Source organism: Mobula birostris, chromosome 2 (genome assembly GCF_030028105.1).
Source record: "Mobula birostris isolate sMobBir1 chromosome 2, sMobBir1.hap1, whole genome shotgun sequence".
In the NCBI taxonomy this organism is placed as follows: domain Eukaryota; kingdom Metazoa; phylum Chordata; class Chondrichthyes; order Myliobatiformes; family Myliobatidae; genus Mobula; species Mobula birostris.
In genome coordinates, this window is record NC_092371.1 from 29,687,035 (window position 1) to 29,712,803 (window position 25,769).

At 37.4% G+C, this 25,769-nt stretch overlaps 1 protein-coding gene across 4 annotated transcripts in view; it reads left to right on the forward strand.

The window, feature by feature from the left end:
- LOC140185801 (nuclear receptor coactivator 5-like) overlaps positions 1-22,444 on the forward strand; it is a 42,387-nt gene extending 19,943 nt beyond the window's left edge. For all 4 annotated transcript variants that reach the window (XM_072239499.1, XM_072239509.1, XM_072239519.1 and 1 more), the window contains 6 exons: positions 6,621-6,739; positions 10,269-10,392; positions 14,001-14,200; positions 17,240-17,554; positions 18,448-18,855; positions 21,553-22,444. In XM_072239499.1, coding sequence (XP_072095600.1) covers positions 6,621-6,739; positions 10,269-10,392; positions 14,001-14,200; positions 17,240-17,554; positions 18,448-18,855; positions 21,553-22,142 — 1,756 coding nt within the window. In that variant the 3' untranslated portion in view covers positions 22,143-22,444. The remainder of the gene's footprint in view (positions 1-6,620; positions 6,740-10,268; positions 10,393-14,000; positions 14,201-17,239; positions 17,555-18,447; positions 18,856-21,552) is intronic.
- The last annotated feature ends 3,325 nt before the right edge of the window (positions 22,445-25,769 follow it).

Here is a 25,769-nt window from a genome sequence, read left to right on the forward strand (position 1 = left end):
CAACTGACGTCTGGCAACCTCTGCTAGTGCTGCCATGTCACACCTGAGTGACGTCAGCTGTTGGCGAAAAAAACTTCGGTTTTTGGAGCTTTTTGGATTTCAGAATTTCGGGTAAAGGAATGTGCACCTGTATTTCAAGTTAACTTTGAGTTAGCAATTTATGTTTAAATTGCATAAGGCTGGATATACTGATTGTAGCTCTCATTGTAGTTTTGTCCAATAAATCTATCTTACTACTCCTAGCTAACAAGAGATGTTAAATGGATAATTGTATTTCTGACCCACACTTGATGATTTGGAAACAGCTTCTTCTCCTCAGCCATGAATGAGATTGCTGAATACTACTCATTATTCCTTATTTTTGCACTGTATTTATTTTATAATTTGTCATAATTCTTTTGTCTTTGCACTGTACTCCTGTTGCAGTACAACTAATTTCACATCATATAAGTCAGTTATATAATCTATTTCTGATTCTGAGCATTGGGATAATAATACATAGGAAGTTAGATATGAATTCCTTAGTATAATGGTCATTAGATCTGAGTATATCACCATCTACTTGCTAGTTACCTTATGTTGTTATGCTATAAAAAAAACTTAACCTTATTTGTACTAGAGTTGGAACCATTTTGATTATTAAGGTTCTACTCCAATTTTGTGCATAGTAGTCAATTTCCTGTCTTCATTCCAATTTACCTCCACTCCACCATCTTACCAGGGAAAGAAAAGATATTAAGGCACCAGTCTTGGTTTACCAAAGATTGGATTGCTTTGGAACCCAGAATTTATTTTGGTAATGTGGTCAAGGTCTAACAACCCATTTATTTCTAATTTGTCTGAAACAGAGATCCAGAAAGTAGCATTTTCGAATTCCATATTGCATATTCCAAAGTTCAAAGTAAATTTTATTATCAAAGTGCACGTATGTCACCATATACCACCGAGATTTTTTTTCTTGTGGTCATGCTCAATAAATCTATAGAATATTAACCATAACGGAACCATTGAAAGACTGCCCAACTAGGGTGTTCACCCAGAGTGCAGAAGACAAAAAACTGCAAATACAAAAAGAAGAAATAATAATAATTTGATAGATTACATAATTCTAAAGAAGCCCAACAGAAAAGCAGAAATCTTTCATGCTGTTATGTTGACTACCAAAAAGCATTTGACTCTGTCCCACACTCATGGTTAATAGAAGTTCTTAATATTTATATAAACTACACCCAATACTTGTGGAATTCCTGCAACATCTGATGAGGCATTGACGTACTGTAATCACTGTATCTATTAACAACCAAAAAAGGACAGCCAGCGTTATCAAAATAAACAGGCATTTTTCGAGGCAACTCTCTAAGTTGACTGCAGTTCTGTCTGGCATTAAACCTGCTCTCTAATGTATTGAATTGGACAAAAATTGGGTTTCAAATCAGAAACAATGAAATGAGCTATACCTTAACACAACGTTTATACACAGCTGTTGTGAAATTATATACTCCTCATCAGTTAAGCTAAAGCAATTAATTCAAATAGAACTATTTTCAAAAGACATAAACATGAACTTTGGCCTAGATAAATGCAGAACATTAAACATAAAGAAAGGTGCAATAGGGCTAATAGAATACAAAACAGTGCAGTAGAATACAATACAACTGATGGATGAATATGAAACATGTAGGTATCTGGGATATCAGCAAGGGAAGAAAATAAGCCATAGCATGATAAAGGAAAAAAACTTTTTGACAAAATTTACTTCGAGGCTTACGAGAATCTGCCAAACAGAGCTCATCAGCAAAAATACAACAAAGGCAACAACCACTTTTGTAATACCTATATTAATATATTCTTCTGGCATAATGTCTTGGTCCAAAGAATCTGGAGAACTTACAAAGAAAAATAACTGAAATGACAAAATTCAGAAAATATTATGTACATTTGAATGTACTTAGATTAACACTTACCTGAAATAGAAGGGGGAAGAAGAATAACAGACATTAAAAATCAACACAACAGTCAGATAGAACTTTAGAGGATATACTTTCATCAATGACTGGAATCAGTACTACATGCAAACATAGACAATTCTGATAAGTATGCCACCACTAAACTTAAATGAGACCACAACCAAGAAAAGTGAGGACATTATCACTATTGAAGAAAAAAATTAACTAATGGAAGAGCATGACCCTCCATGGAAGACATCTCCACGATCTGAGTAGACTAGATGTCGATAAGGAAGCATTGAATGCCTGGCTCCAAGTTGGAGACCTCTTCCCAGAAACAGAAGGTTTCCTTGTGGTAATACAGGACCATGTGATTAACAAAAAAAAATCAAAGTATATAATAAAAGACCAACAAATTCAAGATGATAAATGAAGAAAGTGCCAAGGAAAAACCAGAAACAATCCAACATGTTACAAGATCTTGTAGCAGTTTAACACAGTCTGATTACTTATACAGGCCCAATCAACATAATTCATCAAAAGGTACCTTTAAAATACAAACTCTTAAATGAAATCACACCTTACTATAAATTCAAGCCTGATTCAGTTTTAAAATCAGAATACCACGAATTATGTTATGACTGATTAGTTATTACAGATAGGAAAGTCCATAATAACCATCTGGCTATAATAATACAGAATAAACAAGCTAGAACAACTTAGTTACTTGTGTTTGGAATGGCTAAATCTATTAAATAACAGATATCAGTAAATGAGAAACACCGGAAATGTACTGAATTAAAAGAGGAAATTGAAAGACTTTGGAACATGACAAGGTATACATTGTCCAGATATCTACAACTGGTGTCATCCCAAAGGCACTACACAATAGCATTAAACAATAGCTACACAGAAATATATATGTAAATCTTCAGAAAGAAGTAATATTACACACCACTAGAATAGTCTGAAAGTTCCTAGCTGTTGACAAATGAGCATGCTTGGCTATGCCCGCACCTTAGGTTTTACCAACTTGAGCTCAGAAGAAATGCAAAGAAAACAAATAATAACAATGATAAAAAAGGAATAAATATTGAGAACATGAGATGAATAGTTATTGAAACTGAATCCTTCGGTTGTGGGAATATTTTCTTGTGGTGTGAGTCCTGAGGCACTTGTACCTTCTTCCTGATGGCAGCAGTAAGAAGAGAGCATATCCTGGGTAGTGAGGTCCCTGATAAGTGCATGCTGCTCTTCTGTGACACATTTCATGTAGATGTGCTTTACCTGTAATGGACTGGGCCATTGCTATTTTTGTAGGGTTTTCTGTTCAAGGGCATTGGTGCTTCCATACCAGAATGTGATACAGCCAGTCAGTGTACTCTCGAATATACATCTTTAGAAGTTAGCCAAAGTTTTAGATGCTATGCCAAATCTCCTCAAATGAAGGAAGTAGAGGCGAGGCGCTGGTCTTCATAATAGCACTTGTGTGCTAGGCCCAGGACAGGTCCTCCAAATAATAACACCTAGGAATTTGACTTGTATTTCTATAATAAAATTATATAAGATGCTGTCAGATTTATTGGTGAGTAATTTCATGCCAAATGATGAATACTTCTTCCTGTTTGTTAAGTTCCTGTAGCATTTATTCTATCATGGTTGGAGTCTGTAAACGAGTAATCTGGAGGCCTGGGCTATATGATCCAGAGACGACATCTGGTAGTTGGAGGATTTGTACTGCTAACTTGATAAATCAGGCATTGAATTATAGTGTGAACAATCATGATTATGAAACTCTTGGACTGAGTGGAAAAAGCTGTCCTGTTCATTAATGATCCTTTAACGAAAACCTCTTAATTTGTATATGCCTCTAGAGAAAACATGGTAATGTAATAAAACCAGATGGCGTTTCCAGTATCCTCTGAGTTAATACAGAAAAAGTTGGAAATACTCCTTAAATCAGGTAGCAAACACAGAAAGAGAAAGTTAATATTTCAGAGAGACAGTGGGCTTCTGTTTCTATCCTGCATTTATTTCATCTACAATATTATATATATTTCCATCCTCTACAAATTATTCAACAAAGACATTCACCCTCCAGTCTTCCTTATTTGCACTTGGGACCAGTGCCAAAATTGGGAGAGCTGTCTTTCAGAAGCAGACTCCTGTTGTATGTGCAGTCATACTTTTCAAGCAAACCCAGGCTTCTTTATTTCCACCCCGACTGTGGGACAGACCTAAAACTGATGGAGGTAGAGGTGGTGATGGTGCTAGAAGAAATTGATTCATTTACTACTTGATACCATGTATGACATGGTATTGTGTTATATCTGGATGAACATTCCTGTTATGTCAGCTGCCGTCCTCTTCAAGTTAATGCTGTCATGTTGAATATCACTTTTGAAGATGCGCTGATAGCACGGCTGTGGAATGGATAATATTTCACTGTCAGCAGTTAGTAGAACCATGGTGACTGAGTTGGCTGAGTTATGAAAGATGTAAATGCCATTCTGATCTATGGCTGGCGAGGACAGTTGTATTTCATCAAGATCTATAACTTCATAGAACGTAGAACATTCATTGCTATTTCATTTAGTCAGAACTGAAGGGTTTCCTGTGGGTCAATAAGGTGTATACTTGACCATGCCAGGAGCAAACACTGGCTGAGTGGCAGAAGTGGGACCGCTTCTTTTTATGTTACATGTCAGTGATTTGGATGATGGAATTGATGCCTTTGTGGCCAAGTTTTCAGGCAATACGAAGATAGGTGGAGGGACAGGCAGTGTTGAGGCAGGGGCTGTAGAAGGAGTTAGACAGATTAGGAGAATGGGCAGAGAAGTGGCAAATGGAAAACAGTATTTGCAATTGTATAATTGCGTACTTTGCAAAAGAAATAAAAGTATATACTATTTTCTCAATGGAGAGAAAATTCAAAAACTGAGGTGCAAAGGGACTTGGGAGTCCTTGTGCAGGATTCCCTAAAGGTTCATTTGCAGGTTGAGTTGGTGGTGAAGAAGGCAAATGCAATGCTTACAATCATTTCGAGTGGACTAGAATATTAAAGCAAAGGTGTAATATTTATAAGGCACTAGTGAGGCCCCACAGAATATTGTGAGCAGCTTGCAATTCAGTTCAAGTTTAATTGTTATTCAACCATACATAAACACAGCCAAATGAGACAACGTTACTCCGGGGCCAAGGTGTAAAGCACAGTACCAAAAGTCACACTGCACAAAGCATACATAGCACCTACAAGATAGCAAGCACGTAAAATCAGTGAGATAGTCATGCCAAAAATAGTCCAGACCAGGGTCATGAATGCCGCAGAAATCTGCAGTTGACCACAGTACAGCTTGTCTTGTGCCACGCCACCTATGGTGGAGCGTACCAGCTCCAGTGCCTCTCCTGGAGGCTGTAAACGGGTGACACTGTTGCTTGGCCTTGTCCTTGCACATGCAGGATAGCAAGCATATATATCAATAAAATACAACCACACAAAAAGAAATAGTTCAGATCCCGAGTCCATAAATGCTGCAGAAATCTGCAGTTGACCATAATGCAGCTTGTCTCCTGCCAGGCGAATGCTGGGAGGCAGCACTGACTCCAGCCTGGATGCAGTGTCACACCAGCTCTAACACCTCTCCTTTGGGCCCCTTACCTATGAAAGGATGTGCTGATGTTGAAGAGGGTTCACGTACATTATTCTGGGATTGGAAGGCTTGTATGAGGAGTGTTTGATAGCTGTGGGCCTGTGGTCACTGCAACTCAGAAGAATGGGGCGGATCTCATTGAAACCTATTGAATGTTGAAAGGCCTCGATAGAGTGGATGTTTCCTGTGATGGGGGAGACTAAGACCAGAGGACACAGCCTCGGACTAGAAGGATGTCCATTTAGAATAGAGACTAGGAAGAGAGGGGTAAATCGGTGGAATTTGTTGCCAGAAGCAGCTGTGGAGGCTTTGTCATTGGGTATATTTAAGGCAGAGATTAATAGATTCTTAATTAGTCAGAGCACAAAGGGATATTTGGAGAAGCCAGGAGATTGGGGCTGAGAGGGAAATGGGGCTGCCATGATGAAATGGCAGAGCAGACTAGATGGGCCAAATAGCCTAATTCTCCTATATCTTATGGTCAGTTACACAGAAGTGTGCTTTTCGCTAATTGAGTAGATTTAATCTATCAAATTACTGCCTCATGAGTTATTCTGAGTTCAGAGTGCATTCAAATATAGCTAAGAATCACCATTTGGCGTGGGTTCTTTTTTGGGGCTTATTACAAACCTATAGTGTCAATAGCCAGCAAGAGAAAACGGTAGAAGACTGAATGGAAGGAACATTTCTTGCCATTGAGCTAATAGATTTAATAGTCAAGTTATGGTCAGAATGTCAACATGATGCGGTGTGCTACTTGACAGTAAAGCATAATCTCTTGATAATGTGCTGTTATTTCTTAACAAAACTGGTGCAAGTGGAATGATTGGCCCATGTGCTATTCAGCAAGCAATGACAATTGTGTTAAACATGTGAAGGACTTTACATTGTAATTCTGTTCACTGGGTTTTCTTATAAACAAATAATGGCAGCAAAACCTCAGTTACAGGAATTCTTAAACATTTTAATCTTTGTTATATATTACGATGTGTTTCATGTAATTTAATATCTCTTTGCACTGCAGGCGAGATGAAGTTTATGACCGCTATTACCGCTATGATGATATTTTGCGCAGGAAGGAGGAGCCATATCTGGATAGATTCCGTGAGCCATGGGATCCCAGAGCATCTCGGGATGTTGATGGTAAATAATGGGATATCGTTTGATAATGTTGCATGCAAAGAACAAATTAATTGAATGTTTAGCAAAAACTTTTAGGTGATACTGAGATTTCAAAAAAACCTTTTGCATGAATTTTGGTGAATTCAATATTGGGAAATCTGAAACTGTTGTATCATGATTTTGGACCGTGTTTCATCCTTTACCAGTATTTCATCCTCAACCCGTGGAGTCTTTCTAATATTTTTCAACATTAGTTGTCTCCTAAAGTATTCCTGCTGTCCCATTTTAAAAAAAAATGGTAATATTTGCATGCAAAAAATTTTAATATTCTAACCCTACTTGATAATTCAGGAGATCTTCTACTATCTGACTTACTCATCAAGGATGATGGTGTTCAGTGATGATGGTGATAATATGTCCAGCTCCATGGTTATTCCAGTAAAGGGCATTTCTGTCAGGCTTGGTTTTAGCATCTATAAATGTTTTGTCTATATTGGTTGATTAGTGCGATTCATAAAGTGTTTGTACTTCTGTACTTTCTATATTGTTTGTCAAATCAGTTAATGAACGTAGTAAAAATTATTTATCCACTGTGGTTATGCTAAGTGATTCACCTAAAGAGAATGGGATGAAACAAACTCTGTGCAGGTGGGAGGTTGGCAAGGTGGCACTTACTGAAGTAGCTATGAGCTGTCTTGATTCAAGTTAGGAATTATAAATAAGCTTCAAAATGGCCTATTTACATCACAAAGCACAGGTGAAGATATGTAAGTGGACAGGCTATAACTGGAAAAAGGAGCTTTTGTGAAATAATGGCTTCTTTGCCCAGTCTCCCTATTAATATCCATATAGTTACAACCTCTGATAATACAAAGGCCAGAAATTGCTCCTCACAACATCATATCTTACTTGTCTGGAATCATGTTAGGTGAGATGGATGTGGGGGTGAAATTTTTGGGTATCTTGAGCTGCTGAGAGACTGCTAAATTGGGATTTTGAAGATGAAGTAGTGTTGAGGAGAGAGCTGTATAGACTGGGGAAAGAAGACGTTCTGGAGGCTTGAGATGTAAGATGAAGAACGGGTTTTCTTGCAACACAGTGGTAAAGCTAGTAGAGCCACTGCCTCACAGCACTAGTGACTGGGGTTTAATCTTGACCTCAGGTGTATGATTGTGTAGGTTTCCCCGGGCGCTCTGGTTTCTTTAGACTTGAAACATGTTCTAGACGACCAGTATTCTCTGGGTGTTTAACTTACAGCCTGTTCCTCTTAAAGTTCTAGCACCATAACAACACCATATTCCTTCAATTTTACTTCAGAGGACTCAGTAATAACTGGATCAATTCAAAACTTTACAGTCAAGCCACCTCCAGTGAGTTGTAATGTGGAGAATTAATTATTTTGACATAAGGGTTGTCAAAACAGTGAGGAATGAGGGATGAAGGTGAAACCAAAGCATTTGCATTTTTTTCTATTACATGTATGAGTGGATAGTCCACTTCTGTCTTTGCCAAAATTCCAAATTATGGAAGCTAAATTTGCTGATCACAGTAACTGCAGTAGGGAAAGAAACTTTCAGTTGTAAAGTCTATACATGAGAGATCCAACTCATCCATGTATTCTGCTGAATCCTTGTATCCAGATGCCTTTTGAGTATTTAATTGAATCTATCTTCACTTGCTGTATTTTTAGAACTTAAAAAGTCCTACTTCTGTTGGTTTTTCACTTGTTCTTGACCCTTTGCAAAGAGGAACATTTTTTCTTTCTATTGTATGTTCACTTTATACCTCCAGTAGATACCCTTGCAGCCTCTTGAGAATAGCCCTAATTTCCTTAACCTTCCCGTGTACCCAAAGTCCTTCATTCTTTTATTTCATTTTAATAAATCACTTCTCTACCCTCCAGAGCCTTTGCATCAACCTAAAGCATGATCCAAGAACTTGATATTAGTCTTGATGAAGGATCTTGGCCACAACGTCAACTGTTCACTTTTTTTCCATAGATGCTGCCTGGCCTGTTGATTTTCTCCAGAATTTGTTTGTTATTTGATATAATAGTTTGATGTGAGGCCATTCTATGTTCAGCATGCTCATCATGACTTCATTGTTTTCCTGCTATATGCGTTACACCTAATAGGCCCACATCCGAAATAGTTTGGTAACCACTTTAAATAACCCTGTTTTTCTCTTAAGTAACACACAGATTGCTGCCCAGCAAATCTCCTCTCCTCCTCCCCCTCCCCCCCCCGCTTATGTTTGTATGTCTTAGAATTATGCTCTCGAGGTAATGTATTTTTCTACTAATAATTATCTTATTTGCCCAGGATTAACATTATTCTGCCGCACATTTGCATATTCTATCTACCTATCTATGATTCCCTGAAGTCTGTTGCAAACCTTGCATTTTTTCAGTGGCTTGAATTTATGTGTTTGCATATTTACAAATGGTGCCAAGTACAACAGACTCCAACTTAATAAAAGCAGTGGTCTTTAGGATTGCTCTGCTGGGGAACTTCCTTCTGAATTGCAGCATCCTTGGGGCCCAGTTTTGAAGGCAAGTCTGTAAATAGATAATATAACAAAGCGTATAGCTAAAAAGCAAGTAAGTCATGATGAGCCTGTATAAAGCATAGAATAGCTTCACATTAAAGTATATCAAGTTTTTGGATCACACCTTAGACAGATGCAAAGGTTCTGGAGGGTAAAGAAGTGATTTATTTATTATTTTTGGAGGTGCATGTGTATCCTCAATCACAATTCCCTCATCAACCCCATGTTATTTCCTCAAAATAAAGTTCGATCCAGTCCATTAGGCGCAGCTTGGCCTTTAATAAATCCAAGCTAGCTCTCTTTAATTTGTCACTTGTTAATAAAAATTAGTAGTCCATTTGTCGATTGACTATAGATTCTGTCCCTGAATTATTGTTTCCAGAACTTTACTGATCACTGAAATTAAATTGAATAGCTTGTAGTGATTGAGTTTATCCTGTGTTCCTTGAACCAACTGATACAATGGCACATTTGTAGTCCTCACTCTTGGCATGTTTTGACAATCTACAATCTCCTCTGTGCCTTCCCTCTGCAACACAAGAGTATATCCAATCTGGACCAAGTAATTTTATCTTGAAAACTGTAAATTCATGACATACTCAGTGATCAAGGCTGTTTTTTAGCTCACTAACGAGATTTTATTGTGTTCTGGACCTTGTGCCCTTACACAGGATGATCTCTTAGTATTCCTATATCTAATTACTGTCCAAAAGTACTGCAGTACAAACCACAGATACACAAATGTTGAACATTTGTGGATTGATAAATAGCTGCTATGCCTCTGTTATCTGCTGTTCAAATCATGCCAATGAACAATTTTTCTGAGATGTAAGACTATATTGCTAGGATGTCTGGCTTCAGGGAAATGTAGGAGTACACTGTCCTATAATGCCTATATACTGAGCTGTTAATACCATGTACTTTTTAATTAGCTTATGTCAAGCCATAATCTGGGTGGGGTAAGCAGAAGCTTTTTAAATTTTGTTCTAATTTTTCTCCCAAGATCCCATGAGAAGAGAGCGCCGAAGAGAAGAATTGTATCGCCAGTATTATGATGAAATCCAAAGACGTTACGATGCTGAAAGACCTGTGGATTGTTCGGTTATTGTCGTCAACAAGCAGCAAAAGTGAGTAAAAGAAAGTTACTTTTCATGATCTTGGGACGTGTCAAAATGATATATTTTGGAAACTTATTCAGAACCTTAGAAAAGCTTACAGCATAATAGATATCTATTGGTACTTTGACTAATTGTAAAAAACAATCCATTTAGCCTTCCTCCTCTGTGCTCTATGGTCCTGCAACTTTTTTTTCAGTTACTTATCCAATTCCCTTTCTGTCTGCTACCATCTGTCCAGTGATACTAGATCTGAATCATTCATTTTCTTTGTTTTTATTAATTAGCTTCATTCCTATTTTTGGCTGCTCCAGTTCCTTTTATTTTGCATCAAGCAAGTCCTACAAGCAACAGTATGATATCATGTGGGCAAAGTTATCTTCTTACTGATTATCATGCACCATCTTTGCTGATGGATTGGTATTACTTCATATAGTACAATAAGCAGAACTGTAGTAAGGACACAGAATGTACAAAGATGGAGTGGAGCTGCATGAATATAGGTTTGACAGTATTGAAATAAGTGGACCTCTTCTTTACTTCATGGAGGCCTGTTAATATCTTCACATGAGCACATTTCCATTTTGTTGTCTGTTAGCATTATTATGCACAATTAGAGTCTTGGAACAGATTTGGTAGTGTGTAACATTATTGTTCAGTATGTCCTTAATTATGGATTTTTAAAAAATTATCATGAGTAACATGGGTGTATCTAAACAAATAAATTAAGGCACATCTCATGTAAGGTAGTGCACAATTGACACAAGTTAGGTGGCCTCACAACCAATTTTTGCTGCATTTAGTTGTAATGGTTGATGGGTTGTTACGAGTTAACAGCTGGATGAGGGAATGTTGCTGAGAACATAGTTATTCTGAGCAGCACCAAAACCTATTCAATGATTGTAAAAGACAAAGTAGAAGGATTTGTTACTATTGCATCTCTCTTGGCTTCCTCCTAAGGTCCATACTAATATCAGTCTTCAACTAATTTGATTGGCTGGGATCTATTTATTTGCTAAGTCTACTCTAATAGCATCTCCAAACATATGCACAGTTCTGCTGCCAAGATAAGACAGATGCAATTGGTATATAGGATTGCCACCACCTGCAGGTTCTCCTTTAATTTGAGTTCATTCTGACTTGGAAATAATGTTCCCAGTCACTTTGTTGCTAGTGGGTTGAAACTTGGGTGTCTCCTCCCCAAAAGCAGCGGGATTCCATTCACCAGGAGAACTAAATAATTCAAGAAAGCTCATTGTCACGCCCAGAGCAGTTGTGGATTGATAGTAAATTTTTAGAATTATCTGGAATATTTCATGTGCTTAATAAATCTATTTATGATCTGTTAAAAATATGATCCACTGGCTTTAGTTCCGATACAGCAACAAGATCTAACTGGCATCACTGTGAGCTACATCATAGTCACATGTGAGTTTCCCAGCTCTTTTTTTTTTATTGCTTCTTTTGGTTGAAATTGCAAACTGGTGAGTGTGAAAAATGAATTTTCTTTTACTGGTTGTTTATTTATGCTCTAAAGATTGGGTGTACTTGTTGCATTTGCTTCGATTGTCACATTCAGAGAACCAGCCAGTGTTCCACCATGAAAACTGTTCAGTTAGGTGAAACGTTACTTTACAAAAGTTTATAAAAGGGAAATGGAACAAAGCAAATCTCAACAGTATACTGTTAGTAGGAGGATGTATTGTATTTTGTATATTTATAAGGTAAGGGTTTAGTTATGACAATTGGTTACAGAACTTGGCACAGTAGAAATAAGAATCCAGTTATTGGACGTTGGGTTCAAGCTAGGAGAGTTCCACACGGCATAATTTCTTGGTTTTCACTGATTGTATAAGGACCCTACAGCATCATACAATGCTAGATGGGGGGGAAATGAGTAGGTTATTATCAATGTAGTTTATTAAAAGTGTTCTTTTGAGTGTGTAACTAGCAGTGAAGATGAAGAGGAATTAGTGGATACACAGTATCTAGAAATCCAAAAGGTACTTGATAAGGAACTTGATAGGAAAATGAGCCTTTTCTCTCCGGTAAAAAAAATAGAAAAGTAATTTTTAAACAGAAATGATTGTATGTTACTATACAAAGTGTTTTTGGTGTGCTGCTTCATGAGATGTAGGAAGGAATCTTCATGGGTGTAGCAATCGGTTACAAAGCAAATGATTACAAAGGATTTGGATTTTAGAAGTCTTGGTTAGAGGGCAAGGTTTTTGTAAGGCCACATTTGGAGTATGGTATACATTTATAAATTTCCATTTCCCTGCAATGGAATTGGTGTATTACAGTTTTACTAATTTGAATCTTGTGATGATGACATTGTTTATTGAAGAGACATCAAAATCTTCCTATACATTATAGAACTTGAAATGAGATTTAAAATTTAGTTATTAAATATCAAAGAAAAACTCCTCTAAGAAGTTGAAAGTAATGGTTGACAAGTTTGGAAGCCTGAGAAATGAGAAGTTGGCATATATGTGCATCAACCAGACCATTGGGAAGGCCAATTGTACGTCGATCTTTGTTGATAGGGAATTGTAAGACAGTGATATTTTATCACATTCATATAGAGCTGATTACCATGCACGTTATTATATTGCCCAAGAGGAATCTACATTAGAAAGATGCAAAATTGGATCAGTTCACAGGGTAAGCCAACAGTTGAATTGGAAGAATCAATGGTCACATTGTAACAGTGGTGCTTGTGCCTGTTCCAAAGCTGAAAAAAAAAATCAATATTGCGCTCTATAGCTGTATGCCCCATTTGGGTTTCATTTCGATTAAGGTTTTATTCAGCATATTCTGGTGAGCCCACAGTGGTATTTCCCTGTTTTATCATTGCATTAAATGCTTAACAAATTACAGCTGGGACTGGATTAATCTGAGTTGTTAGAACTTTTTCTTTGGAATGCTTTGTTAAGAGCACATGGTTCTATTTATCAGACAGAATAGTCTTAAGTATTTTTGCAACTGTGACTCTGGGTATCTGAGAAAGTATGTTTTGTAGCAGTTGAGATTTATTGAGGCAGATTTTCCGATCCATTGGTATCAGTGATGTTGGGTCCTATGCTTTAATTCCATTGGAAAACCCAGTTTCCAGCACAGGCTTTGATCTTAATTGGCATCCTTGATAACTACACATCTGCTGCTTTGGTGTTCCTTCTTGAGTCCAAATGTGAGAAGCACCTACTTAAGCAAACCTCCAAGCTCAGGCTTGTCCTGGAAGAAATGTAACTACTCTTAATTTAGTTTAGATTCAATTATTTTAAATTGTGGTTTAGTATTTGGATGTGCCCTTTGAATTTAAAGAAATATTTAAATTTTTTAAAAAAGGGGCAGTTCTGATCTGTGGACACAGATTCAGTGTTCAAAGTTGTTAAGTTTCTGCTAGGTTAGCTTTGTATGGGCTGGGTCACATGGAAGTGCTATCAACAGAGTTCTGTGCAGGAGACCATGCTAAAATAAAGTTGTGTGGCATAAGGTAGTCAACTATTTCATGATAGTAGAATGTCTGCCCAGGTTTCACAGCATTTTTCTGCTATAGTTCTTAATTTGGAGATCTTAATATATGGATATTAATTTTATAAAATTTTGCAATTAATTAGGGAATATGCAGAGTCTGTTGGTCGTAAGGTTCGCGACCTTGGTATGGTGGTTGACTTGATATTCCTGAATACTGAAGTGTCGCTTACTCAAGCCCTTGAAGATGTCAGCAGAGGAGGCACAGCATTTGCAATTGTTATTACTCAACAACATGAAATACACAGATCATGCACTGTCAATATCCTGTTTGGGACACCACAGGGTGAGTTTTCTGCCCTCTTAAGATAGTGTTTAGCATATTTTCTCTGATTTGTATTTGCTAAAATTTTATGTGATCATAAAAAAAAGTTAATCTTTGTATTTTGAGCAGCTTGTTATGCCTGAACCAATTCAGCACAGTGAATGAAAACAATTTGAAGTTCTCATTCCATTTTAATCTTTCAATATCAGTTTAGAACTTGCTGATGAACATTTAATACTGAGTATATTTATTGTCAGGTCATATTTTCTAATGCTGTGCAATGTTCAAAATCTTGGTGAATTGTTTTTGTTGAAGTTTAGTGGTGTGGATGTTGCTGGCAAGGCTGGGGTTTATTGCCTTCCCTTGAGAAGGTGGAATTAAACTACCCCCTTGATTGTTTGACATGAGCAGTTCCAGGATTTCGACGGGGTGGCACTGCTGGTAGAGTTGCCCAGTTTCATCCACCTGGATTAGTTCCTGACCTCAGTGCTGTTTGGATTTTGCATGGTTTCCTCCCTCAATTGAAAGGCTTGCTGATTCTTAAGTTTATTTTGCCTCGGTAAATAGCACATTTACTGCTTAGGTGAATGGGTGGAAGTTGGAAGGAATAGGATTAGCGCAAATAGTATAACTAATAGCGAGATATTTCCAAGGGAAACTACAGATTGAGATTCCTTTATCATCAAAACATACAGTGAAATGCGTCATTTGTGTTAACAAACACAACTTAAGGGTATGCTTGGGGGGGGGGGGGTGCGCGCACATGTTCTGATGCCAGCATAGCATTCCCTCTATGTTCAGCAGAACACAAGCAGCAACAATAACTAAACAAAGCAATAACAGCAACACAATCCCCTTTCCCACCCTCCCAGTCATGTACATGTATGGGCCTTCAACCCAGGACGGGCTGACTCTTAGGCTCACAGACATGGGCCTCCAACCTTCAGTTGCTTGCCTGGACTTGCAGCCTCTTAGACTTATGACCTTTGGGCACACTAACCCAGGGCTGTCGACCTTTGGGCCTTGACCTCTGGACTCATTGGCAGAGGTTTTGTAGGGCTCCAAACCAAGGAGTTGTTTTTGGTGGAGGAAATTGCTGGTTTAGCATATGTTGTAAATACAAATATGTTTGAGGGAGTGAAAAAAGTGGCTGAATACATACCAGTTAAATGGGGTGTTTTGTCTAGGATAACATCAAGCTCCCTGTCTATTGTTGGAACTGTTTTCATGCAGTATTAGGTGTTGTTACTGTTGTCAAATATCTTGAGATTGGTTTGAAGTAAATGAAGTTTTGCTTTAACCAATCACATTTTCTGTCAGAATGAATTTTGATAATGTTTTTGGTTGCATCTTTTGAGAATGATTCATAAAACTCAGTTCAGCTGATAAGTTGAGTTTAAAACTTTCTCATTAAGTTAATTTAAATTGTAGTGCTAAATTTGCTCAAATTCTTTACAGCCAGTCAGTTTGAACAATGCAAATGTCCTCTTGCTGCTTCTTTTTGTTCTTTAATAACAGGCAGACCCCCCCCCCCCAAAAAAAAATGATAGTTTTTCATTGGGATTCATAAATGCTGATCGTTGTGACCAAATAAGCTTTCTTTGTAATTTTCCACCGATATTTCTTTAACATTATTAGTTTCAAGTCAAATCAAGTTTATTGTCATTTAACGATGTTATGTATATAAAACGTATATTCTTCATCTCCATTTCATCTTTTCTGATGATAAGATGTTCCATAAGAATGCTTTTGAGATCCTCTGTTCTCCTTTACTGTGGTTTTCCCTGTTAATAAAACTGCCAATCAAGCATTCTTCTTCTTTTGTCACCTGTGCTCCCATCCAAAGCTTTCCATCAATTCCCACATTTAGAGGGCATTTTTTTGTCTCTTCAATGAGGTTCCACCACCAGATGCATCATCATCTTTTCCAGGGTGGATGAATGCTTTGAAGTGCATATTTATTCATATTGATGGGTCACCTGAACTTTCAGTTGTTCCTCATCCTCTTTACTTTTCTCTTTTTGGGTATATAGTAAATTTTTGATAATGTGGCAAACCATACTTCAGAAATCCTCTGATGGTCCAGCATCTGCTTTATTCTGGAATGTGAGCTAGTTCTAAGAACAAGTGAAATGTGGCTCTGGTTTGGACTCTGTGAGGTTAGAGTTCAGAAAATGGGTAGATTTTACTCAGAGATGGGGTTTTGTCTGATTTCTTGCTCGATTCAAATTGATTGGATTCACTATATAATGTATAATGAATCCACCGTTATTTATAATTACAGTGTAATGTTTAGAAATACTTGTCTGGGCGTTAATAGCATACAATGAAATGGAAAATCTTTTGGTGTTTCTGAAGCTCAAAGGTGACAAATTAAGATAGTTTTACTCTATTTCCTTTGTCCTACCCATTCTTTCCCTATTCTCTCTTTCTCAGTTTAGACCAAAGGTTTTTCACCTGACGTGTCTAACTATGTCTCTTTTTGCAGCTGCTGTCTGGCCTGACTTTCTAGCCTTTTCTATTTCAGACTTCTGGCATCTGTATAGTTTTGGTTTTTCAACCTAAAGAGCAGGATTCTCTTCCGGATATAAATGATGATCTTTTAATTGTCAGTGGGAAATGCAGAAGATTGCTTGTTCAGAAATTGAAGGAATAGTTTTAAATAATTTGACGAGGGAGCGTTTTGTTTAATTTGTCATATACTAATACAGGTTTCGAAGAATTCTGGAGTTTAAGAAACCAAAACAAGTTTTCAGTGAAAAAAGAACTGCAGATGCTGGAAATCTGAAAATCTGAAAACTAAAAAATACTTAGGTGAAGGAGCATCTGGAGAGAGAAAATAACATTTCAGTTTGATGACCGGACATAGAATGCTTGACCTGATTAATTTCTTACCATTCATTTGTGAAATTCAAGTATGTTTAATGCAATGTGATAAATTTTAGCTTTAGGGTTTGTCTAGATTGGTAAAACAATGTTTTAATTTTGGTTAATCTTGATAAATTTCGGGAATCTAGAATGTTATTAAATGCAATTCTGTTTTGCACTTCTCAACTCTAGAGCATCGTAACATGCCAATAGCTGATGCTATGATCTTGGTTGCACGTAATTATGAAAGGTACAAGACAGAAACGCGTGAAAAGGAGCGGGAAGAGGTTGCAAGAAAGGCTGCAAAAATGGCAGATGAAGTAATCATGCGTGAACGTGAACCTACCCAAGGAGGGCTTGAAGAGCGAGGAAACCCCCCTAGCATCCAGCCATTATTGCACCTACTTGCGGATGGAAGATACCTTTCCTTGGAGGAAATTGATAAAATCATAGAATATCTGAGAGAGAAAAAGGAACGGTTTCTTCGAGGAGGAGATTCTTTGCATGGTAACATTGATAATTTGTATATGCAAGTTCTATGATTTTGATGTGGTTGCAAAAAGAATTAGTAGTGGAGGCAGTGTTTTGACTGTTGTAATGATTATTTGAAGTTTTGAAACTGCAGAGACTATTTCCTGCTGCAGTTGCTTTGTTTGGGAATGTAGCTGCTGAGCATGAAGCTATGTAACCTGCTCAAACTATTGTCAGGTTAGGAATGTGCCCCATTGTGGATGAGAACACCATACATACTCCCGATCTAATTGTCCATGATTTTAAAGAGCATTTAAAGGTGGCATTTCAAACTGGATTTGCTTCCAATGAATGAATAAAATATTTAAATTTAGGACAATTTTTTTTTAATGTATTGTAAAATTTATTGAGGAAAGGTGTTTGATAGGAAATTCCTTGAACTTTCCACACATCTATCACCATTTAGTGGTGCTTCTTGTCTGCTCTCTTGAAAAACCTGGCTCTTATTTTAGCATTATGTTTGCCTATCCTAAACTCCCCCAGGAGATAAATATTCTTCAATTTCCAAAATCTGTTCGGAATCCTAAAAATATGTATCACTCAGAACCTTTCTTCCACAGACTATCTAGTTATAATCTATCCTTGGAGGCTTGGCAACATTTTCTTGAATCTGATGCATTCCTTATATTCAAATCATGAATAAGTACAGGGAATGTGGTGCCCAGCATAGATTTTGTCTTACAATATTAATAATCCTTTCTAATTAGACTACAATAACATTATTTCATCTGCTTGGTCACTAGTTCTCCGATTAAATTATTTGCTTAACCAGGTCTTCAAAAGTAATGTTTTCTAATTGCTCAGGTCCTTTATTAAGCTGCTGTAAATCAACATAAGCATGGTTATAAGTGTACTATTTTTCTTGACAGGATCTGTTCACAATCCAGCTCCCATGCAAAGAACAAACATGGGCTCTGTTGGAATCAGTCCACTTGATGCACAACAGTCTCTGCCAAATGCTCAATCTTTGAAGGGAGGTCCACAGGATGCACAAGCAACACAACAGCAAGAGCTGCAAGCAAAGATCTTAAGCCTCTTCAACAGTGGAGCATCTGGTACCAATACTAATACTGCAGGAGCACAGGGCCCCACATATGGAAGTGCACTAAACACCCAGCCTCAAAGTCGTGCTGGTCAGCTTGGTCTCAGTAATTCTTCATATTTGTCTCAAGCTCAGCAGCGCATGACAGGCCCTAATTCACAACTTCCACCTTTAATAAATCAATCAGTTGCACCAAGAGCCACTGCAATTCGCTCACCTCTGCCTCAAACCCAAGGTATTTATGGCCAGCAGCAACCTCGAGGTCCAAACCCCATCCAGTCAAATGCTTTGTCTCAGGCCCAGAGATCTGGTGTTGCAACAGGTATAAACTTTGATAACCCTAGTGTGCAGAAAGCATTGGATACTCTTATTCAGAGTGGCCCATCTCTTTCCCACTTGGTAAACCAAGCATCTGCTCAGGTACCACGTACTGGGCAACCAATGAACCAGGCTTCTATGGCGTCTTACCAGCGCCACTACTAAGTCTGGGGTTGGGTGGAATTGTCTTTAAAAAAGAGCAGTCAGCACATCTATTGAATCCCCTTAAGGCTACCTGTTAAGGTTTCATAAACAAATGTCGGTATCCAGAGAGTGCTTCAATAAATCTGGTTATTGTTGGGTTTGAAAGTGATTTTAAGAAGTCCATAACGATTTTATGGTAGCCAGGAAATGAAAATTTTTATAAAGGCACTCGATATCGGTTGTTACTGTATATAATTTAAAAAAACTGCATTTGTTAATGAACAAGGCCTTAATGCAATCACTTGGTTCTTTATGACTTTGATCTTTTAAAATATATTAAAAAAAATTGGAAATGTTAGCCAGATGATTGTGTATTAAAGCATGATGCTGCAGTCTGAATCCAATGTTTTAAAATGGGTATTTCCAAAAATGTAACTAAAACCCAGGATAGCAGATCTCTTACAAAAGTAAACAAGTTTTTTTTATATTTTAATGTTTTGCCTCTTTTTTTAATAATTAGATATTACGTCAGACAGGTTTGTGTCGTCATTATAGTTCTGTAAAATTGACTTTTGTAATTTTTATGGTTTTCTGTTACATTTGTGATTTTCCTTCCCTTATGTTCACTCTCTGCAGCTATGAGAAATTGTTTTACGTGCTTCATTTGTAGCCGGAACCATTTGCAGTTGTGGAATGGTGGCTGTATATATTTCTTAGTAGAAATGTTAATGTTTGAGTCACTACTTTCATCTGGTTTGTAAAGAATAAACGTTTCTCTTCCATTTTTCCCCTTTTTATTGTGTATGTATTGGATGGGCAGGAGAATGTTGGAGTCCAAAACCTGAGCAAAGATGGGTGACAGAAAACCAGTGTAAACACATTCCATTCTAAGTATAATAAAAGCTTTTTCCCCACTGCAATATGAACAAGGAAGGTTGAAGAGTAAAGTTAAATATTGAGCAATGGCAAGTGAATCATAACAGCAAAAAAAAATGGTATGGTGGAAGCGAAGATTTTGTTTTTGAAAACCTGTCTGAAATAGTGTAGCAGAAATTGGAAAGTTGACAAGTGGGCATGAACTTCCACTGCAGAAAAATGGGCAAAAGTTGAGATTTCTGAGACTTGGTCTGTCCGAGTTCAAGTTGTGAACAATGTGCTTAAGGTCAACTATGAATGTTTATTTGAAGGCTAGATCCTTATTTAAATGGAATCGAACTGAAGATGAAATGAAGAATGGTGCATAATTGGATCACTGTTAATTATCAAAGAAGCCCTTTGGACCTGTGGTCAATATAAACACCCAAGAAGCTGCAGTTGAAATTTTTCTACAAATATTGCAAGTGGTGTACTGATTATTAATCTGAGGCTAATAGTTTAACATCTGTGATGGGATGTCACTTCAGATTAGTTTGATTCTGTGGAGTCAATATATGGTTTTTACTGTGCGTTTTTCTAATCCCTGTGGAAGTTTGACCAGTAGCAAGAGTTCCATAATCCAGAGGATTACAGATACAAGGCCATGCATTTTCGTGTTTGAGAAATGTATTGTCTCATGAACTGTACAAGATCATGACAACCAAAGAGAACACAACTATCAACCAGCTCTTTAAAATGATAATGACCCAGTGAATTTTCTTTGTCACTTCCTGGTCATTGTTTTTAAGTTCTCCTGTTACATGATCTCATTGAACAAGGAAGCCAGTGTATATTACTAGTACATTTATGTAAAAATGCAGCTGCAGCCATGTGATTTTTTTTTTCAAAAGGGAATTGTAGTGTTGTTCCTAAACTAGATTTTAGTAAAACCTACTAGAGCACAGGGAACAACTGGAAATTATAAATTTAGAAATTAGTGCACCAATGGTGTATTTTTAAAAGCTATATTAATATAGAAATTAGATCCCATAATATAGTTATTGTGTGCCTGGTTATTTCTATCTTTGATCTTGATGTGCATCAATCTTAAAATGAGAAATGACTGCTCTTATTAAATTTTAGTTTGAATTTGTCAGTTTTGGGCTTAATTCACGTCATCGGTATTTTGGGTTGGTAAAGATTGGGAAAAGTCATCTTTATATATAGGTCAAATGTTTAGATTTGGGGTAGTAGTAGAGGGAACAACAAACTCTTCTTTTAATTAGATAAAAGCTGTAGTGTTTATAATAGGATTGTGTGGCACAGACAGTAATGTTAACTTTGTAATTCCTTGGAGATTAAACAAAGTACACTGAGGCAGCTGCATTGCTTGAGTTAGAGGAGCTGAATTATATAGCACTGAAAGAATAGTAAGTGATTTCTAACCAAGTTGAGGGATTAATATTGATCATATACATTGCTAGAAGACCATCAAATGCACTGGTCTGCTGCAAGGATATAATTGTATCCAAACATCTATCCCTATTCTGATTAAGCACTGAGTCATCAGTTCCTCTTTTTCTTCTGGCTCAACAGGGTATTATTTATGTTTCAGACACCCAGAATACTGTGTGGATAGCAGGACATGTGATCATCAGCCAGGCGCGTGACAGAGCAGCCACCAAACCGTATGGGATCAATCTTGGCCTTGATAAACTCGGTTTTTCAGTTCAATGGCTGAGCACACCTGACCTGAGATGGTGCCAGCTCCGTGGCTTATTAATTCATCACCTGAGTCATAACCAGCCCCCAAAGTACCTGCTCATTCACTTGGGAGATAATGAGATAGGTTATACCCGGGCTATTGATTTAATATACACGTTGAAAGAGGTGCTGGGAGCTCTGGAAGCCCTACTTCCAAAAACTGTACTGGTGTGTTCAGAATTGCTTCCACTTCCTAGATGGGCTTCTCAACCTGGTGCTCAACTTGAGTCTGTAAGGAAAACCATAAATGGGGTAATGAAGCAATACATGGAATACAGAGGGCAAAAGTTCATAGAGCATCCTTATTTTAACATTGAGTGTGAAGCTCTTTATACTGGTGCAGGAGTTTACTTATCTGATGTTGGTTTAGATTTATTTAATAATACTTTGATGGATCGTTTGAAGTATTATGTAAGTGAAAATCTGATACACAGTATTTAATGTTCCTCCATGATTAACTGATTCCATCTGTTCCCTGGTGCATATGAGTGGTTGCTGCAGTACTATTTTGACTCTAGTCAAGGTTGGTTCATCTATCAATGTGGAGTTTTATTGAAACAGTAATCTTATACAGCTGCTGATAAACCAATATGGTCAGTGCTCAGTCAAACCAACAAAATGGGGTGCAGCACATCTGCATTTTGTATATTAGCTTATAGACAAGACTAGGAAAAGAAATTCATGCCTGTTTGAATGGTTTCTTATTTGTAATAAATTTGGGCTAAATAGCCTTTCATTGTTAAGTGGTGTTGTGTTTTTTATTTTAACAGGGCTTCAAAAGCTAGGGCTCAATAGAACAGGACTACTTTAATGATGCCTCAGTGTATTTTTAATCCTGATACCATAATTTTTATTTTGCATTAAACATTGGTGTTGAGGGATGCTGGTTATAACATTTCACTGGGGAAATCAAAGGACAATGTGGGACATGGTGTCGTATAAATGCAATTATTGTGTTCTCTGCCTTTGGTGAGGGTAATTTTGTACAGCCACTCTTTTAGGTAAAGGATTCAACTTGAATTATGCCTGTTTATAAAATGCTAGCGTGCCAAAATAGTAGTAATAAGATTTGTAAAAGTTAGTATCTTAATTTGGTTGCATTAAAATGCTGTATTGTGTTTTGAAAGTTTCAGACACCCAGAGGGAAAAAAAAATACTTTAAAAGGTAAAAACAAGGCAAATTTGGGGATTTCAATGGATTGTTGCATTTTTCAATGTTTGTATGCCTGCCTTAGTTCCAGGAGGCAAAGTGGTCTGTAATAATTCATAGTAGAAGTGCTTTACTATATAACAACTCAATTTCTGTCAAGTTTTGTCTTAAAATCTTTGAATGATATAACATGAAAATGGGCCCTTCAGCTAGTGGCCCAACCATCAGCCATTGATTTACACTAATACTACATCAGTCCCAACATTTACTCTTCCTACCTTTGCATTGTTTCTTCCTAGATTCTATCAATCACAGACCATTTTTAATTGCCAATTAAACTACCAGCCCACAAGTTTTTGGGATGTAGAAAGGAAACACACACAGAGGGACAATGTGTAAACTCCATACAACCAGTACCTGAGATCAGGATTTGAACTTGGGTTTCTGGCACTGTGAAGTTAGGTCTCTAAATTGATCCTGCACTCTGACACTCTGTTTTTCTAATTGTGCTTATTTTTTTAATTGCTCTGCATTTGATGTTTTTCAAGATCAATGGCCAAATTATTGTTAACTCAGAAAAATTAGCTTTAGTGCTTCACATTGGTAGGGTTAGTATCCATGAAACTGTTCACCAGCTCTTCATTATGAAGAAAAAAGTAAAAGTTTTATTATAGAATGTTATCAAGAGATTGTTTTATAAACACAACCTCCATTTAACTCTGAAAGGTCTGACTGATAGTAGAGCTGGCACTTTGTGCTGCAAAATATGCTGGGTTTGATGTTGATCTTCAGTGGTCTTTGTATGGAGGTTGCATTTTTTTTCCATGAGTTTCCACTGGGTGCTCTGGTTTCCATCCACATCTCTCAATTGGGTGGCAGAAGAATTAGGGGTATTTGATGGGCATGTGCGAGAGACAATAGGCTACAGGGGAATAGGACCAAATGGCAATGTTTTTGGAGGCAAGCACAGATTATTTGGGCTGAATTATCTGTTCTCTGCAAACTGTAAGTATACAAACTTTGTGTCACAGGATATTTTCAAACTGGTATAGTACACTTGCACACTTAAAATGTGTAAGATAATAAAATTAAGGATACCTACATCAAAGTTCAAAGTAAATTTATTATCAGACATCACCATATGCAACCCTGAAAATCATTTTCTTGTGGGCATACTCACTAAATCCAAGAAACAATAGAATCAGTGAAGGACCTCACCCAACAAAATTGGCAAATAACTGGTGTGCAAATAACAACTGCAAATAGTAAAACATGAGATGAGTTCTTGAAGGTGAATGCATAGGTTGTGGGAACAGTTCAGAGATGGGATAAGTGAGGTTATTATTTTTAGTTAGGTTATCACCACTGGTTCAAGAGCCTGAAGATTGATGCTCTCACATCCTTCAGAGATTGAAATTGCAGTCATCTGGAAGTGAAGCCCCATTGTCACCTATGTTGGTTGGTTTCATTTTGTAAGAGGTAATAGCATTCAAACCCTGCCACAGCTGTCGGGCGTTCTTCATTTGTTCAAATTTAGTCTGGAATTGCTACTTGGCCTGCAGGATGGCTTTCTGGAGATCATAACTGGATCTCTTGTTTCTTGTTCACTAGACCTGAAAGCCATTCATATCTGGTCCTTAGCAGATTATGGATCTCATGGTTCATCCAGGGCTTCTGGTTGGGGAAGACTGGATGATTTTGTGGGGACACACTTATAACTTTTTATAAAGCCCGTGGTAACTGGCATATTCTTTCAGATCCTCTGAGCCATTGAACACTGCCCAGTCCACCAACTCAAAGCAATGCTGCAGCTGCTCCTCTGCTAAGAAGATGCTGGGTAGAGGGTGTCGCATTCCACTGCATTTCCGCCTGGCTTGGAGTCCACCCTTCCTCCCTTGCTTCCGGCCATGGCGATGTACCTGCATCTGCTTAGAAGTGCTGTAACTACATGCTTAAGAGTTGTCCACCAAATCTTTCAGAAGATCGTGAAATCACTAGTTAATTATAATGGTCAAAAGTACATTGCTTAAAGGAAAATTACATGCTGCATATTGTAATGAGAGTAATTCAAAAGAGGTACAGTATACGTATTTACAAGTTTTTGCAAGCAACATACAGCATATCGCTGTGATTTACCGGTGCCATCTTATCAGTATTAACCGTTTAGCAATGGTGAATGAATATATTATTAGTTTGAGAAGATTAAAGGACCAGATTGAGGGATTTTAATTTTCTACAAATGGGAAAGGTACAAAACTCTTCTATGTAATTTTCTTCAGTGATTACAAAATCCATTCAGTTGGTTTTGATTATTTCTGTAAGTATTAATGTGAAGTCGGCTGTATTAATGAAGCTGCCGTAAGACAGAAGGAAACTGTTAAGATGTAAAATATTTTTTCCTTGTGATATATTTTATACATCCTACATTGCAAACTGTTTGGATTAAGCTATTCTGCAGCAATTTAAAAGTTTTCCCAAATAATTAGGTGTGATTTGTACACAGCAAGAAACAGCAGATTGGGAGAATACATATCTGGAGGGATGTCTACCATTCTGTTTATTTGTCACGTTTACATCGAAGCATACAGTCAAATTTGACCTTGACGTCAATGAACAACACAGTCCGAGGATGCGCTGGAGCAGCCCGCAAGTGTCGCCATTCTTCTGGCGTCAACAGCATGCCCACCCTTAACTAACCCGTACATCTTTGAGATGTGCGAAATAGCCAAAGCATTTGGATGAAATCTTCGTGTACCGTTCCCTCGAAACTGCGCAGCCGCGCAGTAACAAATGCCGCCCGCGCAGCTAGAATTTTTTAATATATGATTTTATTATAATTGTGAAATACCCAGTAATTAATTATAATAATGAATATTCACTGACGCGCCATAGGGCTGTGTGCTTAGCCCACTGCCCTG